The following is a 15,330-nucleotide window of genomic DNA, read 5'->3' on the forward strand; positions in this document are numbered from 1 at the left end:
GCAAGGCCACAAGAAGGTCTCCTGGGAGCCTTCTCTTCTGCAGACTGAAAAGCCCCAACTCCCTCAGTCTGTCTCCAGAGCAGAGCAGCTCCAGCCCTCTGCTCATCCTTGTGGCCCTTGTCTGGACACCTTCCAGCACCTCCAGATCCTTCCTGGAATAGAGGCTTCAGACCTGGACACAGTGCTCCAGGTAGGGTCTCAGCAGAGCAGAGCAGAGGGGGAGCAGCTTGTGAAAGCCTCACTGGATGCCAGCCCTCCCTGCTACTGCAGCACACAAAAGCTCACCTCACCTGCAGGCAGAGACAAGGCAGCACTGAAACTGAGCAGCTGGAAACACCTGGAGGCAAGAGTTACAAACCCCTCATTGCCATCCTCCTTCCTGCAAGCCAATGCTGCTGACAGTTCACCACACAGCACAAGGGACAAACCAGCTCTGGTATTCTCAGCCTGAAGCTGCCCCACACCTTGCTGTGACACAAAGGGAGCTGGCAAGAGCTGGGCTTTGGCTCCTGCTCAGATGTCTTCACCAGCACAGCACAGAGGCAGAACTGCTCTCCACACAACAGCCAGGCTGATCAGACCTGCCAAGCTGGGAGCTTGGGGCCATAGCTGAAGGGCTTGGTACCGAGTTTGTCCTGGGAAGAGGAATCAGGAGATGGCCTCATGGTCCTGCTGCTCTTGCCACAGGCATTCACCTCTCACTTAGCAGACTTCCTTCCAGCAGCTGCAACTAGCTTGACAGCCTTCTTTTTCCTTTCCCTTTTTCCCCTTTCCTTTCCTTGCCCTTTTCCTCCTTTCCCTTCCCTTTCAGAAGTAGCACTCAGATGAGAAGCCCATGGTAGGGAGCTCTGCCCAAGCCAGGACATCATCAGACCATTCTCTAATCAACAGTGTGGCTCCCCAGGAGCAGCAGAGGGCTTTGGGCCATGAATGAAGCTCAGCTCACCCCACATGCATCCCACTAACTGTTAAGCAGAGAGAGCTGGTCCTCAGTGAGCTCAGTCCTACAAACCTTTCTCTGCAATGCCACCCAGCAGCTGCTTGCTATGGCTCCACTCTGCCCATCCATGTGCTGACTACCCCAAACCTGACAGCCCCTTCAGGGCTCAGGCAAGGGAAGAGCAACAAGGCCACACCTGCCACATCTGTCCTGTTCTCTGGTCACCAGCCCCTCAGCAGCCCATTCCACAAGAAGCTTTGTCAAGGACTAGAACCTTTCTGCACAAGGGGGTTTCAGAAGACTGAAGGGCATTAGGGCATCTTCAAAGTTGTTTGTGTATCTCTTGTGATTCACAGGTTGATAGAATGGCTTGGGTTGGAAGGAGCCTTCAGATCATCCAGTTCCAACCCCCTGCCATGAGCAGGAACACCTCCCACCAGCCCTGGTCACTCAAGGCCTCATCCAGCCTGGCCTTGAACACCTCCAGGGAGAGGACCAATGAAAAATACATCAACAAACTCAGAACTGCTCCTTCTCCTAAGCAGCAGCCAGAGCAGGTGGGAAAGATCTTCAGACTGTTAGTCCCTTCCTCCTCCTGCCTCCTCCCTAGGCTCTGCAGGCTTTTGAAGCTTGCCTTTCCACGAGATCCCTTCATACCAGCCTTAATCTTCAGTCTTTCTTCTCAGGGAATCCCTCCTTCAGGACTGTCACATCCAATCAGCTCAACTGCTGGCAGTGTTTGTGATCCTCCTCTCCCAGTGACCTGCAGCAGATGCTCCACTTACTCCTGCATCTGTCCTCAGCTTCTTCACATGGCTGTCTGAAGCTGCAGAAGCCTCAATCTGACCCAATTCCTGTGGCTTTCAATACTGCTTGGAGTGCTGTGATTAGCCTAGAAAATCACACCCAGCTCTGCTCAGCTTTTGGGGAGCTTCCAGCCAAGCAGGCAGCTGGGAGCAGCCCACCAGGACTGCTGCTGCAGCAAGCACACAGCACTGCACACACACAGCCTGCAGTACCTGAAGGGGCTACAAGAAGACTGCAGAGGGGCTGTTTGCAAAGGCCTGCAGGGACAGGACCAGGGGCAATGGTTTGGAATGAGAGCAGATTGAGATTGGATTTGAGGAACAAGTTCTACACCAGGAGGCTGCTGGAACAGTGCAACAGGCTACCCAGGGAGGTGGCTGAAGCTCCATCCCTGGAGATATTCAAGGTGAGGCTGGACAGGGCTCTGGGCAACCTGATCTCGTGGAGGATGTCCCTGCTGAGTGCAGAGGGGCTTGGGCTGGATGAGCTTTGGAGGTGCCTTCCAACCCAACCCATTCTGTGATTCTGCACTTCTCTTTTGGTAGACCCCAGCAGCAGTGTGCAGCCTGGCAAAGGGAGAAGTTAAACCTCTGGAGCAGATGGAACTTTGTGTGTCCTTAGCACTTGAGGCAGCTGGGGGTGCATGAGCTGGAGGGACAGCTGAAGCAATGTGTCCATGGGATGCTCTTCCCCACCTGGCTCCAGAGTGCCAGGGAATTTCAGCAGCAGCCCAGGAGGGAAATGATGTAAAAAAATATTTCTTTTCTTTCCCTTTCCTTTGGCTTGAAGGTTTTCTAAGCAGAGCTTTTGGGGTCTGCAGCACTGAGCTCTGCCTGGCTAATGGAGTGTTGGAGACAAGCGAGCACCCAGCCCAGGGCTGTGCAGATAACACCTACTATCTCCTCTGCTGAGTGCTCACAGGCACTTTGCTGGCCAGCTCTCAAGTGTCCACTGGTGAGTAGGGGAAGGGACATCCTGCATGCTCTCAGCAGCACTTGAAACCTCCACTTATCTCTGATGCTGCCAGCACCACGTTTCAACAGCCACTTCTGCCAGCAGAGCCACCAGGGAGGGAATCATGTCCCAGAAGATGGAGCTGTCTGCTCTGGAGCCCACTCCTGCCCTCCCCTGCACTTCTACTGCAGCACCAGAACAAGAGGACACAGTCTCAAGCTGCACCAGGGCAGGTTTAAGCTGGAGGTTAGGAAGAAGTTCTTCACAGAAAGAGAGACTGGCCATGGGAATGTGCTGCCCAGGGAGGTGGTGGAGTCACCATCACTGGAGGTGTTTAGGAAGAGACTGGATGGGGGGCTTGGTGCCATGGGTTAGTTGAACAGATGGTGCTGGGTGATAGGTTGGACTTGATGACCTCAAAGGTCTCTTCCAACCTGGTTAATTCTATTGTATTCCATTAGACCTCAAGGTGCAAGATGAGGCTTTGTGATGCTACTCTGATGGTTCCAACTGGAAGGCTTTTGAGGTGCTGTGGGTGAAAGAGGGAAGGTGATGCCCCAAGTTCCCCAGCAGCACAGCCTACCTTGAAGAGCGTCACGGTGATCTCCACGTTCTCAGGAACAGGCCACACCACCACCCCCCGGTATGGGTTCTTGATTCCAGGCTGCCAGCTGTGAGCCTGAAGGAAGAAAAGAGGAAATTGGCTTAGAATGACTGTGCTGGACTCCAGGCCAGCCAGGCCATGCAGGAGGAAAGTGACATGTCATCAGCTCCACAAAGGCTGGGCTCTCCAACCCATGGCTCTGCTCAGTGGGGTGAGGAACACCACTGGGGAGGACAGTAAGGGAGCTTCGACCTCCAGCTGGGCTTTTTGTTCACTGAGCTAAAGCTCCTCCTAGATCCATAGAATGGTTTGGGTTGGGAGGGACCTTCAAGATCATGCAGTTCCAACCCCCTGCCATGGGCAGGGACACCTCCCACCAGCCCAGCTTGCTCAAGGCCTCATCCAATCTGGCCTTGAACACCTCCAGGGAGGAGGCAGCCACAGCCTCCCTGGGCAACCTGTTCTTATGATCTCCAACCTAAATCTCCCCTGCGGCAACTTGAAGCCATTTTCTCTCCTCCTATCACTTGTTCCTAGGGAGCAGAGACCAAACCCCACCTGGCTCCAGCCTCCTTTCAGGGAGGCTGGTGCCATGGTTTAGTTGATTAGATAGTGTTGGGTTGGACTCGATCCCAAAGGTCTTTTCCAGCTTGGTTAATTCCATTCCATTCCATGATCCTGCAAGAGAAATCAACTCCTCCTCCATAAGGATACCTCTGTCCTCTGTGCTGTGATCAGCTGGACAGCTGCTAAATCCTCCTCTGGCTTTGACAAATAAACACAACACACAGCCTGACACAGAGAGAGAGAAAATCACAACCACCTCTGGGCTGTGGGAAGGGGAAAGGGAGGCTTGGATTTGAGGTAAAATGTCTTTGCTGCAAGAGTGGTCAGGGATTGGAACAGGCTGCCCAGGGAGGTGGGGGAGTCCCCATCCCTGGAGGTGTTCAAGAAATGTGTGGCCATGGCACCTGGGGCCATGGTTTGGTGGCCATGGCGGTGTTGGGTTGGTGGTTGGAGTGGATGATCTCAGAGGGCTTCTCCAACCTTAATCATAGAATCCTAGAACAACTGAAGTTGGAAGGGACCTCAGAGCTCATCTACTCCAAACCCCTTCCATGGGCAGGGACATCTCTCAACTAGCCCAGTCTGCTCGAGGCCTCATCCAACCTGGCCTGGGCAGCCTGTGCCAGAGTCTCACTGCCCTGAAGAACTTCTCCCCCAGCTCCAGTTTAACTCTGTTCTACCTCAGCTTCAAACCATTCCCCCTTGGCCTCTCTTTAGACACCCTCAGCAAAAGTCCCTCTGCAGCCTCCCTGCAGGATCCCTTCAGCTATTGCAAGGCAGCTCTGAGGTCCCCCTGGGGCCTTCTCCTCTCCATGCTGAACACCCCCAGCTCCCTCAGCCTGTGCTCACAGCAGAGCTGCTCCAGCCCTTGGCTCATCTCTGTGGCCTCCTCTGGCCTCACTCCAGCAGCTCTGTGTCCTCCTTCCGCTGGGGACAGCAGAACTGGAGGCAGGATTGGAGGTGGGGTCTCAGCAGAGTCAAGGGGCAGAATGCCCTCCCTTGATTCTGAAAGGAAGGACTAATATCAATGGCACTTTCAGTGGAGATGGAGAGGGACATCCTAACCTCTGAAGAAGTCTTTACAGCATGCTAAGACCCCCTCCTTCTCCAAGAGGCTGTAGACCATGGCCAGTTATTGATGAAGCTGAAAACCATGGCCAGTTATCGATGCTTTGTACTCCTGGAGCCCAGTGTCCACCAGAAATAACATCAAAGAGGAAACAGTCATTTGACTGGCTTCCAAGAAAGCAATTAGATACAAGAAATCTGTTCAATAAAGCATTGCACTGGTGTGATGACTAAGAGATCAAGAACATTTATTGATCTCCAGCCTTGGACCCAATCACAGCCACTGCCTCAGCTTTCAAATTAACTCCTTCCTCTGCCCAGGCCTCAGGGCCCCACAGCTGCTTTCCACATACCTCTGTGGGATCTCAGCAGGCATTTAGTTAGCAAAAGACTTTGCTGAGTCTCAGTTTATCCAAGAGCTGCTTCTGCTGCCTGGTGATGAAAAGACAGGACACATCCCAGTACTTTATAGCCCAGCCTGAGAAAAGCCTCTGTCCCAAAAGGCTGTGCTGGTGTTACCAAGCCCTCTGCTCTCAGTGGAATGTTGCCATGAGAGCCCAGAGCATCACACAGTCACAGAATCCAATTGGCTTGGAAGGGACCAGGTTGCTCAAGGCCTCATCCAACCTGCATGACAAACCAGAAAGCCAGAAAAAGAGGAGGAACATTGAAAAAAAAACCACCCCAGGGTCTCTCCTGAGTGGGGCAGAAAACCCTGTGTCACATCCAAGTTCTTCAGGATACCTCTCCTGTGGGTGTCCTTTCTCCATTGTTCTTGGATGTGTGGCTGTGAGCTGCATGCCTGCACCAAACCAAGGAGCTCAGACCACCTCTGTTTAACCAAAGGATTATTAAAAGGCTGAGTTCCAAAACTTCCCCACTGGCCAAAAGGCCTACGAAGAGTAAGAGGCAAAAGCTGTGGGGAGAGGGCAGAAGCAAGCATGGCTGAACTGCCTCAGAGGAAGGAGATGCTCCTGGAAGGGAGGACACCAGCACAGGCTCCTGCTCCCTTCAAACCTGCCCAGTGGCTGCACAGGAATCACAGAATGTTAGGGGATGGGAAGGGACCTCTGGAGATCAGCCATTCCAACCCCCAGGCCAGAGCAGGGTCATGCAGAGCAGGGTGCACAGGACAGTGACCAGGCAGGTTTGGAATGCCTCCAGAGATGGAGGCTCCACCACCTCCTTGGGCAGCCTGTCCCAGTGCCCTGCCAGCCTCAGAGCAAAGAAGCACCTCCTCAAGTTTAGATGGAGCTTCTTACATTCAGGTTTGTGCCCATTACCTCCTCCCCTCTCACTGGGCACCACTGAACAAAGCCTGGCTCCTGACACCCACCCTTGGGGTGTTGATAAGCATTGAGAAGGTTCCCCCCTCACTCTCCTCCAGGCTAAAAAGCCCCAGGTCTCTCAGCTTTTCCCCCAGCCAGTCTGTGCTGTCCTCTGCAAGCTTTCAGGCAGCAGAGGAGCAGCCCTACAGCAGAGGACATGAGGCAACCAAAGAAATCCTGCAACAGGAGAAGTGTTTTTCTTAGCTGGCCTGCTGGATGCATCCAACAGGCTCCCCAGCTCCCTGGGCACCAACACCTGCCTGCTGGGATCCACCAAAGCCTTCACTGGCTGGTCAGTGACACCAGATCACCCCAGACATTGGCACATCAGGCACTCAGGAGCTTTAGAAACACTTGCCATTACTTTCTATCTCAGAGAGTGCTGTGGGGGTCTTTAAAGCTTCCTCTTCCATGGACACCAAGCAACACATCCAGACTGCCTGGCCTTGCCTTCAGCCCAGAGCCAAGGCAGGCTCCACAGAGTCTGAGTGCATCTTCCTCTCAGAGCAACCCAGTGCAGCAGCCTGTACCAACTGAGCACCACCCCAGAGCAAGCCACTCAGCTCACAAGGCCTTTGGGTTTCTTACTGCAGGAAGGGAAGCAGGGCAAAGCTCACCCAAGAGAGTGCAAACTCTTACACATCAGATAAACCCCAGCCCCACGTGAGACAAACTGTGAGCAGCCAAATCCTGGGCAGACTTCACTCAGAGCTTCCCTTTCCTTAGCCATAAGGCACCCAGTCCCAGGCTTCCCCACAGGGCCAGATTTCAGTTCAAAGACACTTCTGGGCTGAAAGAGCCTGCTTGGATTCTGCTGGATATCACAGAATTAACCAGGTTGGAAAAGCCCTTTGAGAGCACCAAGCCCAACCTCTCACCCAACACCATCTAATCAACTAACCCATGGCAGTGAGTGCCTCATCCAGGCTCTTTTCAAACACTTCAGGGATGGTGACTCCACCACCTCCCCAGGCAGAGAGCAGTTTCCAGCCTCTGATCCAGGCTTTTCCTCCTGTTGCAGGGATGTCAGGTTCTTTATTGTTTTGTTGCTGTTTTCATTGCATTTGATACACTTCTAGCAGTGAAGCAGCTTCTCCTCCCTCATTAGGCCTAGCAATTAATAGCAGCAATTGAACTGATGATGCTACAGTTCTGCTGAACACATAAGCCAAGCTGAAATCCAAGCAGCAGCATCCACAGCAGCTTCTTCTGATCTTTACAGACAAACTGAATTGCAAGGGAAAGCAGCTGAAGCAGCTTCTCCTTTCTCTGGCTGCTGCTTGCACTCAAGAAGCCAAGCCCCTGCTTTTCACTCAGCTTAGGATTTAGTAAGCAACCAACCTTAGAGGATTTTCTTCGGCTTCTTCTGGTCCAAACCACCACCAGTTTATCTGGCTGCCTGTTGAAGAGAAGGAGAAACAGCTGAATGTCACCAAGATCAAGATGGAAACAGCCAGAGCTAAGCACCTCCTCAGTGGGTACATTAGCTCCTAAAGACAGCTCAGCTGAAACCCACTGCTGGCATCAGCCATCACCCAGGAAAGATGAGGGCTGCTTATAGGACAGGGCTGGCCTCCAACCCCCACACTCAGGTTATTGTTCTCATCCTGCTCTCCTTGTCCCTGAGCATCCCCCCAGAGGCAGCAGCACACCTGAGCAGGGATTCACCCATGGGAGTGAGAACAGGATCCAGCCTCCTTAAAGATGCATAGGTTGAAAGAAAACTTTGTCACACTGAGGGTGCTGGAGCCCTGGAGCAGGGAGCCCCAAACTGGTTGTGGAGTCTCTTTCTCTGGTGACTTTCCAACCCCACCTGGATGTGTTCCTGTGTGACCTGGCCTGAGTGATCCTGCTCTGGATGATCTCCAGAGGTCCCTTCCCAACCCTCCCATTCTGTGATTCTCTGACTGTGTGAAGAAGCTGGTCCCAAAAATCAACATCAGTGCAACCTCTGGTTTGAGCTTCTAGGCACACCTATTGAGAAGGCACTGAAAGGAACCAAGGGAAACAGGCAGCTTGGCTTCTTCAGCCCCCAAAGGATTGGTTTGCTACTTGAACACCTCAAGCACCAAGAGAATTGAGTCTGGTATCACTTGTCACCATCTCCTTGGAATCCCCACAGGCAGATCAGTCAACACTTCTGCTTTTACTCAGAAAGGCACACACCCTGAAACTCAGAATCATTTGGGCTGAAAAAGCCCTCTGAGATCACCCAGCCCAACCATTCTCTAACTCTGCCAAGGCTGGGGCTGAGCCATGGCCCTCAGCACCACATCTCTGCCTCTTTCAAACACCTGCAGGGGTGGGCATCCAGCCACCTCTGCCAGGTCTCTCCAGGAGTGACCCATGGCTATGCCAGGTGCCTCAAAAAGTGGAGTCCAGAAGAGGCTCTGTGGAGACACAACCCAGTCATTCTGCAAAGCTAAGCAGCACTGTCATGGTTGGAGCTGAGACAGCTCTGGCCCGTGGACAGAATGAATTTACCCCCAGTGGAATAAGTAAAGACTCACACAGAACTGAGGGTTAAACAGAAATGCTGTTTACAAAAGTAAATCAACTACAAAAGGCACAAAGGCAAAGGGAGATACATGCACACAGACAAAACCAGCCTGAGCTGGTAGACTGCCCAGCCCCTGGGATGCTGGAGGACTTTCACCTCTGTGGCAGGACACCTAGGCATTAACCTGGAACAAGCATGAAGCCAGTGTCAAGGCTGACAGACCTCAGTGCAGAAGTCCTTCCATAATTGAAAACCTCAGGGATGGGCAGTAGGACACAAGAGCCTTCCCCTGTGACAGCAGCATGAACCTGCCCCAGGCTGGGAACTGACCTTACCCTTCAGCCTCATTCTTTCCTTTCCTTTCAAAGCATTCCACTGTCACACAGCTGCAGGAGACAGTTGGCCCTTCAGTGGAGTTCCCCAGTGGGACCCATGTCTGCATCACACACAGAGCACCACCAGGCCTGGGCTCCAGAGAATCACTTGGAAGGGACCTTCAAGATCATCCAATTGCAACCCCCTGCCATGGGCAGGGACACCTCCCCCCAGCCCAGCTTGCTCAAGGCCTCATCCAGCCTGGCCTTCAACACCTCCAGGGAGGGAATTTCTTCCTCATCCCCAGACTCAATCTCTCTTCTCCCACCTCAAAGCCATTGTTCCTCATCCTGTCACTCCCAGCCCTTGTCAAAAGTCCCTCCCCAGCTCTCCTGCAGCTCCATTCAGGTACTGGAAGGCTGCTCCAAGGTCTCCCTGGAGCCTTCATGTCACAGGAGCCTATCAGAAACTTGTCGTTGCTATGCACTCACTTTTGTGTTGCTCCCAAGAAGCTACCCCTGAAGAAAGGCAATTCTGAGGACTGAACTTAGTGCTTACAAGTGGCACTTACTCTGCAAAGGAGCAGGGAAGATCTGTGGCCAGCAAATGAAGAGAGCTGATTCTGTTCTGCTCTGGTCAGCCCTCACCTGGAGTACTGAGTCCCACCCCTGGGGTCCCCAGCACAAGAAGAACATGGACCTGATGGAGTGGGTCTAGAGGTGGCCACAAAGATGATTTCTGATGTTGGAGAACCTCCCCTGTGGGGGCAGGTTGAGGGAGCTGGGGCTGCTCAGCCTGGAGAGGAGAAGGCTTCAGGGGGACTTTAGAGCAGCCTTTCAGCCTAGGAGAGCACGAGGACAAGGGGCAATAGTTTGAAGCTGGAGCAGGGTAGATTCAGAGTGGCCATCAGGAAGAAGTCTTTACCATGAGGCCAGCAGAAGACTGGAACAGGTTGCTCAGGGTAGTAGTGGAGACCCCATCCCTGAAGGCACTCAAGGTCAGGCTCGATGGGGCCCTGAGCAACCTGGTGGCAGCAGGGGGGGGTTGGACTGGATGACCATGGGAAGTTCCTTCCAACTCAATGCATTCCATGGCTTCTGAGACTGCAGCCCAGAGAAAGGCTTCACTGCTGTGTGCCTGCACTCAGATCTACAGCCCAGAGAAATAAAACAGTTCTCTTGCACAGCCATGCCTGCTTTTCCTGGCAGATGGAAGCCACCATTCTGGTGTCTGGAATGACTGATTAAAAACAACAATACAAGCAAAGGATAAAATCCTGGAGCCTGACTTTGCCCTAACCACAATCATTTCATAAAGCAATAAAAACATTCCAGAGGCTGGGGGGGGGAAGGGATCTCATCTGCTCCTCACCTCACATGCCGAGTGAGAAGCAGCCTGAGCAAGATTCCAGGTCTTCTGGGGTTCAGTTTGACCATTCCAGGAAAATCCTGGCACACTGTTTTGATTACAGAGTGCTCCAAATAGTATTAGTGAGAGGACATAAAAGGTATGGAGTCTGCTGCTGCTGCCTCCAGCTTTGCAGAGCTTTTAGCAGATGAAACTAATGTGACCCAGGATTTCTTGCCCCAGCTTTTGGGGGCAAAAGCAACTCTGAGTGACTCCTGCTCAGAATCTGCTGCTGGAAAGAACTGCAAATGCCATTAACTTTAGTTATGGCCACTGAAGACCAAGGATGAACAGCTTTTGGTGAGAGGAAGCAGCTCACAGGATTGGTTGTGGCGAGAAACTGCTACTTGTGGAAGCACAGAGTACAAACAGAGCCTTTGGGTTGGAGAAGACAACTTCCAGATCCTCCAGAACATCCAGTCTCTAACTCTGCCAAGGCTGGGGCTGAGCCATGGCCCTCAGCACCACAGCTCTGCCTCTCTCAAACACCTCCAGGGATGGGCATTCAAACACCTGCCTGGGCAGCCTCTGCCAGGCTTTCAGAACCCTTTCAGGCAAGAAGTTTCTTCTAACTTCCAACCTAAACCTCCCTGGCACAATTTCAGGCCATTTCCATTACTCCTATCATTTGGTCTGAGGGTGAAGAGTCCAACCCCCACCTGGCTCCAGCCTCTTCTCAGGGAGCTGTAGAGAGCAATGAGGTCTCCCCTCAGCCTCCTCTTCTCCACACTAAAGGGAGCTGGGGGTAACTCCCTCAGCTGCTCCTCCCCAGCCCTCTTCTCCAGACCCTTCCCCAGCTTCCTTGACCTTCCCTGGACCCTCTCCAGCCCCTCAATGTCCTTCTTGCAGTGAGGGTCCCAAAACTGAGCCCAGCACTCCAGGCGTGGCTGATGGCTCCAGCACAGCACTGCTCAGAGCAGAGTGAAGTGGCAGGGTCCCCTCTCTCCATCTCTGGCCACACTGCTTTGGGTGCAGCCCAACACATCAACAATTTGCAAGTCTGCAGTTGATTGCTGCCCATCACACACCAAGCTTGTAACTGGAGACCAAGCCTGGTCACTACCTTGGTGACCTTGCTGCCCTCTCCCAGCTCCCTGTGCTTTAACCAGGCAGAATCTAGACCTTCTCCATCCCCCAGTGAAAGGCCTGATGGTGACTTTGCCTGATGGCTGCTTAGTGAGCTGAAGGATCTGAGCATGGCTTAGCCACAAAGTAACATCTGCAGGCCCACAAGGGATGCCTGGATGCTGTCCAGCTTTTTAGTTAAGTGGATTCGATGCCTTGCAGGCAGGATTCCAGCCTTGTACCATCCAATGAGGCAAAGGGATGAAGAGCTAGAGCCCCTCTGTCCCATGGAGCATGCAGATTAACTCCTTTTGTCTCCCCCCAGATTTCAGTTTGACTCTGATTTAAACAAAAAAAACCCTCCAGCTATCTGGAAACACAAATGTGCAAAAGAGTTCTCCTTGGAAGGAAAAAGGGGAATAAAAAGGGACACTGGGGGGGGGGGTTCCTGGAGCAAAACCTCCTCTTAGTCTTCCCAAGTGCTGAGAGCCATCCTCCCCTCCCAGGAAAAGACAAAGCCCCTCCAGCTCACTGCCACACCTGGTGGGGCCAAGCCATGAACAATGTCCTCACAGAGGCAAACATCTCCTACCACACTGGGGGCTGCAGGAACTGCCTCTGAAGGAGAACAAAGGGGAAGGAAAATGTCCATGTGAAGCTCTGCAAAAGGTTTGAGAGCCAAATGAAAGGAAGAGAGATGACTGTGAATGATTAGATTCCAAATTGGAGCTGCAACACAGAATCACACAGAATTGTCAGGGTTGGAAGGGACCTCAAGGAGCATCCAGTTCCAGCCCCACTGCCATGGGCAGGGATACCTCACACTACAGCAGGTTGCTCACAGCCATATCCAGCCCAACCTTAAAAACTTCCAGGGATGAGGCTTCCACCACCTCCCTGGGCAACCTGTGCCAGTGTCTCACCAGCCTCATGATGAAGAACTTCTTCCTAAGGTCTAATCTAAATCTCCCCTCCTCTAGCTTGGATCCATTCCCCCCAGTCCCATTACTACCCAACACCCTCAAAAGTCCCTCCCCAGCTTTCCTGTAGGCCCTCTTCATCTGTCTAGTTAGGGTCAAAGAAGCCCAGGGAATCAAACCCACTCTGTAAAGCAACCAAGAAGGGAATGGGAATCAATGTGAGGTGTGGTGAGTTCAGGAGGAGCAGCAGCAGTTATGTGCAGAGTCATCAGCGTGGAGAAGAGAGATGTGTGGGCACCCAACCCCCTCAGATTCTGCTGCATCAGATTTTTCACATATTTCAGCCCAGCTGGGATGAAATCCACTTTTCATCTTCAAAACAAACAAGGCTCAAGAGTTGAGGCCTGCACAATGTTAAGATCTTTACTTCTGGAGCACTGCGATTGCCAAGGCTGATGCTCCGAGCCAGCGGCGCCCACGCTCCAGCGGCACCGGCGCTGCCCAGCAGGCCTCTGGGACAAGGCTGAGGGACATGGAGAGACAGAGCGGAGCCTCAGTAAGTTCACTGATGATCCCAGACTGGAGGGGTGGCTGAGGCACCATCAGGCTGTGCAGCCATCCAGCCAGACCTGGACAGGCTGGAGAGAGGTGAACCTCATAATGTTCAAGCAGGGCAAGAGTCCTGCACCCAAGAAGGAACAACAGCAGGCACCAGGACAGGTGAGGGCTGACCCGCAGGAGAGAAGCTCCACAGAGAAGGACCTGGGAGTCCTGACTGATAAAAAGTTAACCATGAGACAGCAATGCACCCTGGTGCCCAAGAAGGGCAAAGGAATATTAGGGTGCAAGAAGAAGAGGGTGGCCAGCAGCTCAAGGAAGGTTCTCCTCCCCCTCTACTCAGACCACATCCTCTCCCAGCTCAAAGCCATTGTCCCTCATCCTATCACTCCCAGCCTTTGCCAGAAGTCCCTCCCCAGCTCTCCTGGAACCACTTCAGGTACTGGAAGGTTGTTCTAAGATCTCCTTGGAGCCTTCTCCAGGCTGAACAGCCCCAGCTCTCCCAGCCTGTCCCCACGGCAGAGGTTCTCCAGCCCTCTGAGCATCTCTGTGGCCTCCTCTGGACCCTCCCCAGCAGTTTCATGTCCTTCTTATGCTGGGAGCCCCAAAACTGAACATCTCTAGATGATGTCCTTCCAGGCTGCTGCCTCCTGCCTACCAGGGCAGAACAGGACTGCAAATGCACAGCCAAGCAGTGGAGCTGCTGCATACAGACCACATGTGGGCATGGTGCTTGCTCAGCAAAACCAGGTCCCAAAGCTCAGTGTGACACACCGAGTTCCCATTCTCATGTGGGCACGTTTTGTCACAAGACTTCTGGGGGCCTGGCTCAGCAAACATCTGTCTGAACAAAGCACAGCAAGCTGCTCACAGACAGCAAGGAACTGCCTTCACCAGGAGAGGCAGGGCCTGGCCTTCCCTGCAATGATGAGCACCTCAGGGACATGAAACACTTCCACCATGTCAAAGCCACTGCATTTAGCAGGGAGATGGCTTGAGGCTGTAAGGACAGAGCCATTTCTGGCCCTGCTCAACTCAGGTGTATTCTGCTCTAGCTGGAGGTGTCCCTGCTGAGTGCAGGGGGGTTGCACAGGATGCCCTTGCAGGCTCCCTGCCAACCCAGTGCAGTCTGTAAAGCTGTGAATCTTTTCAGCTCAAAATGGAGAAAAAAAAACCAAACCCCAAACCAAACACAAAAGCCACAAACCAAGCACACAAAAAAATAAATCAAAGCAAACCCCAAAATAAACTCCAAACCAGTAACTAAAATTCATTTACTATATTTGGGGGGGAGGAATTCATGGGAAAGAAAATAATTCCTTCTCTGTGTCTTGGTGTTCTGAAAGGGTATGCATGCACTGGAGCTCAGCCTGGCCACCTAAAGGGAGTAAAGGAAACCATTTGAGCCAGAAAATCAACCCCAGAAAAGCCTGCAAGCCCAAATTCTCTTTCCTTCATGCACAAATCCCCCAAACAGGCTGTGTGTGTGAAAGCACCAGTCACAGAGATATTTAAAGAGCACCTTTAAAGTGTTACCAGCAAAGAGGAACCATCCCAAATATGCTTCAAAACCAAGAAGCACTGTGCTGGATTCTTCTGCTTTTTTGTGGTATGAGAGGAAGTGGTGAAAAATGGGTCAGGCCTTTCCCATTCTCACTATTTTCTTCCCTGTCCAAGATAAAGGAATGCAAGAGGAAGTTTGATGAATATGCACTCTCTCGACTTAAAGAGACACTGCAAGGGCTGCAGCCAGCCAGGAGCTGCACTTGGAGAGGAAAAGGACTTCCACAATTTCACAGAGTGTTAAGGGTTGGAAGGGATCTCCAGAAGTCATCCAGTCCAAGCCCCCTGCCAGAGCAGGGGCACCTAGGAACACATCCAGATGGGGCTGGAAAGGCTCCAGAGGAGGAGACTCCACAACCTCTCTGGGCAGCCTGCTCCAGGCCTCCAGCAGCCTCACACTGACAAAGTTTCCCCTTCTCTTCCCTCCTGTGGCACCTCCTCTGCTCCAGCTTGCCCCCAGTGCCCCTTGTGCTGTCCTTGGGCATCCCTGAGCAGAGCCTGGCTCCATCCTCCCCACACTGCCCTGCACACCTTGATCACCAGCAGTGAGGGCAGCCCTCAGGCTCCTCTGCTCCCAGCCCCAGAGCTCCCTCAGCCTGGCCTCACAGGGAGATGTTCCACTGCCTGCAGCAGCTCTGGAGTTCTGCTCTGGACTCTCTCAAGCAGTTCCCTGAGGTCCTTTTTGACCTGAGGGGCCCAGGACTGGACACAATATTGTGGAAGTTTTTCACAGC

At 52.9% G+C, this 15,330-nt stretch overlaps 1 protein-coding gene across 12 annotated transcripts in view; it reads right to left on the reverse strand.

The window, feature by feature from the left end:
* EHBP1 (EH domain binding protein 1) overlaps positions 1-15,330 on the reverse strand; it is a 186,912-nt gene that overhangs the window by 155,942 nt on the left and 15,640 nt on the right. For all 12 annotated transcript variants that reach the window (XM_054177263.1, XM_054177262.1, XM_054177258.1 and 9 more), the window contains exons 3-4: positions 7,610-7,667; positions 3,285-3,380 (exon numbers count right to left, since the gene is read on the reverse strand). In XM_054177263.1, coding sequence (XP_054033238.1) covers positions 3,285-3,380; positions 7,610-7,667 — 154 coding nt within the window. The remainder of the gene's footprint in view (positions 1-3,284; positions 3,381-7,609; positions 7,668-15,330) is intronic.

This window comes from Dryobates pubescens, chromosome 39, assembly GCF_014839835.1.
Source record: "Dryobates pubescens isolate bDryPub1 chromosome 39, bDryPub1.pri, whole genome shotgun sequence".
In the NCBI taxonomy this organism is placed as follows: Eukaryota; Metazoa; Chordata; class Aves; order Piciformes; family Picidae; genus Dryobates; species Dryobates pubescens.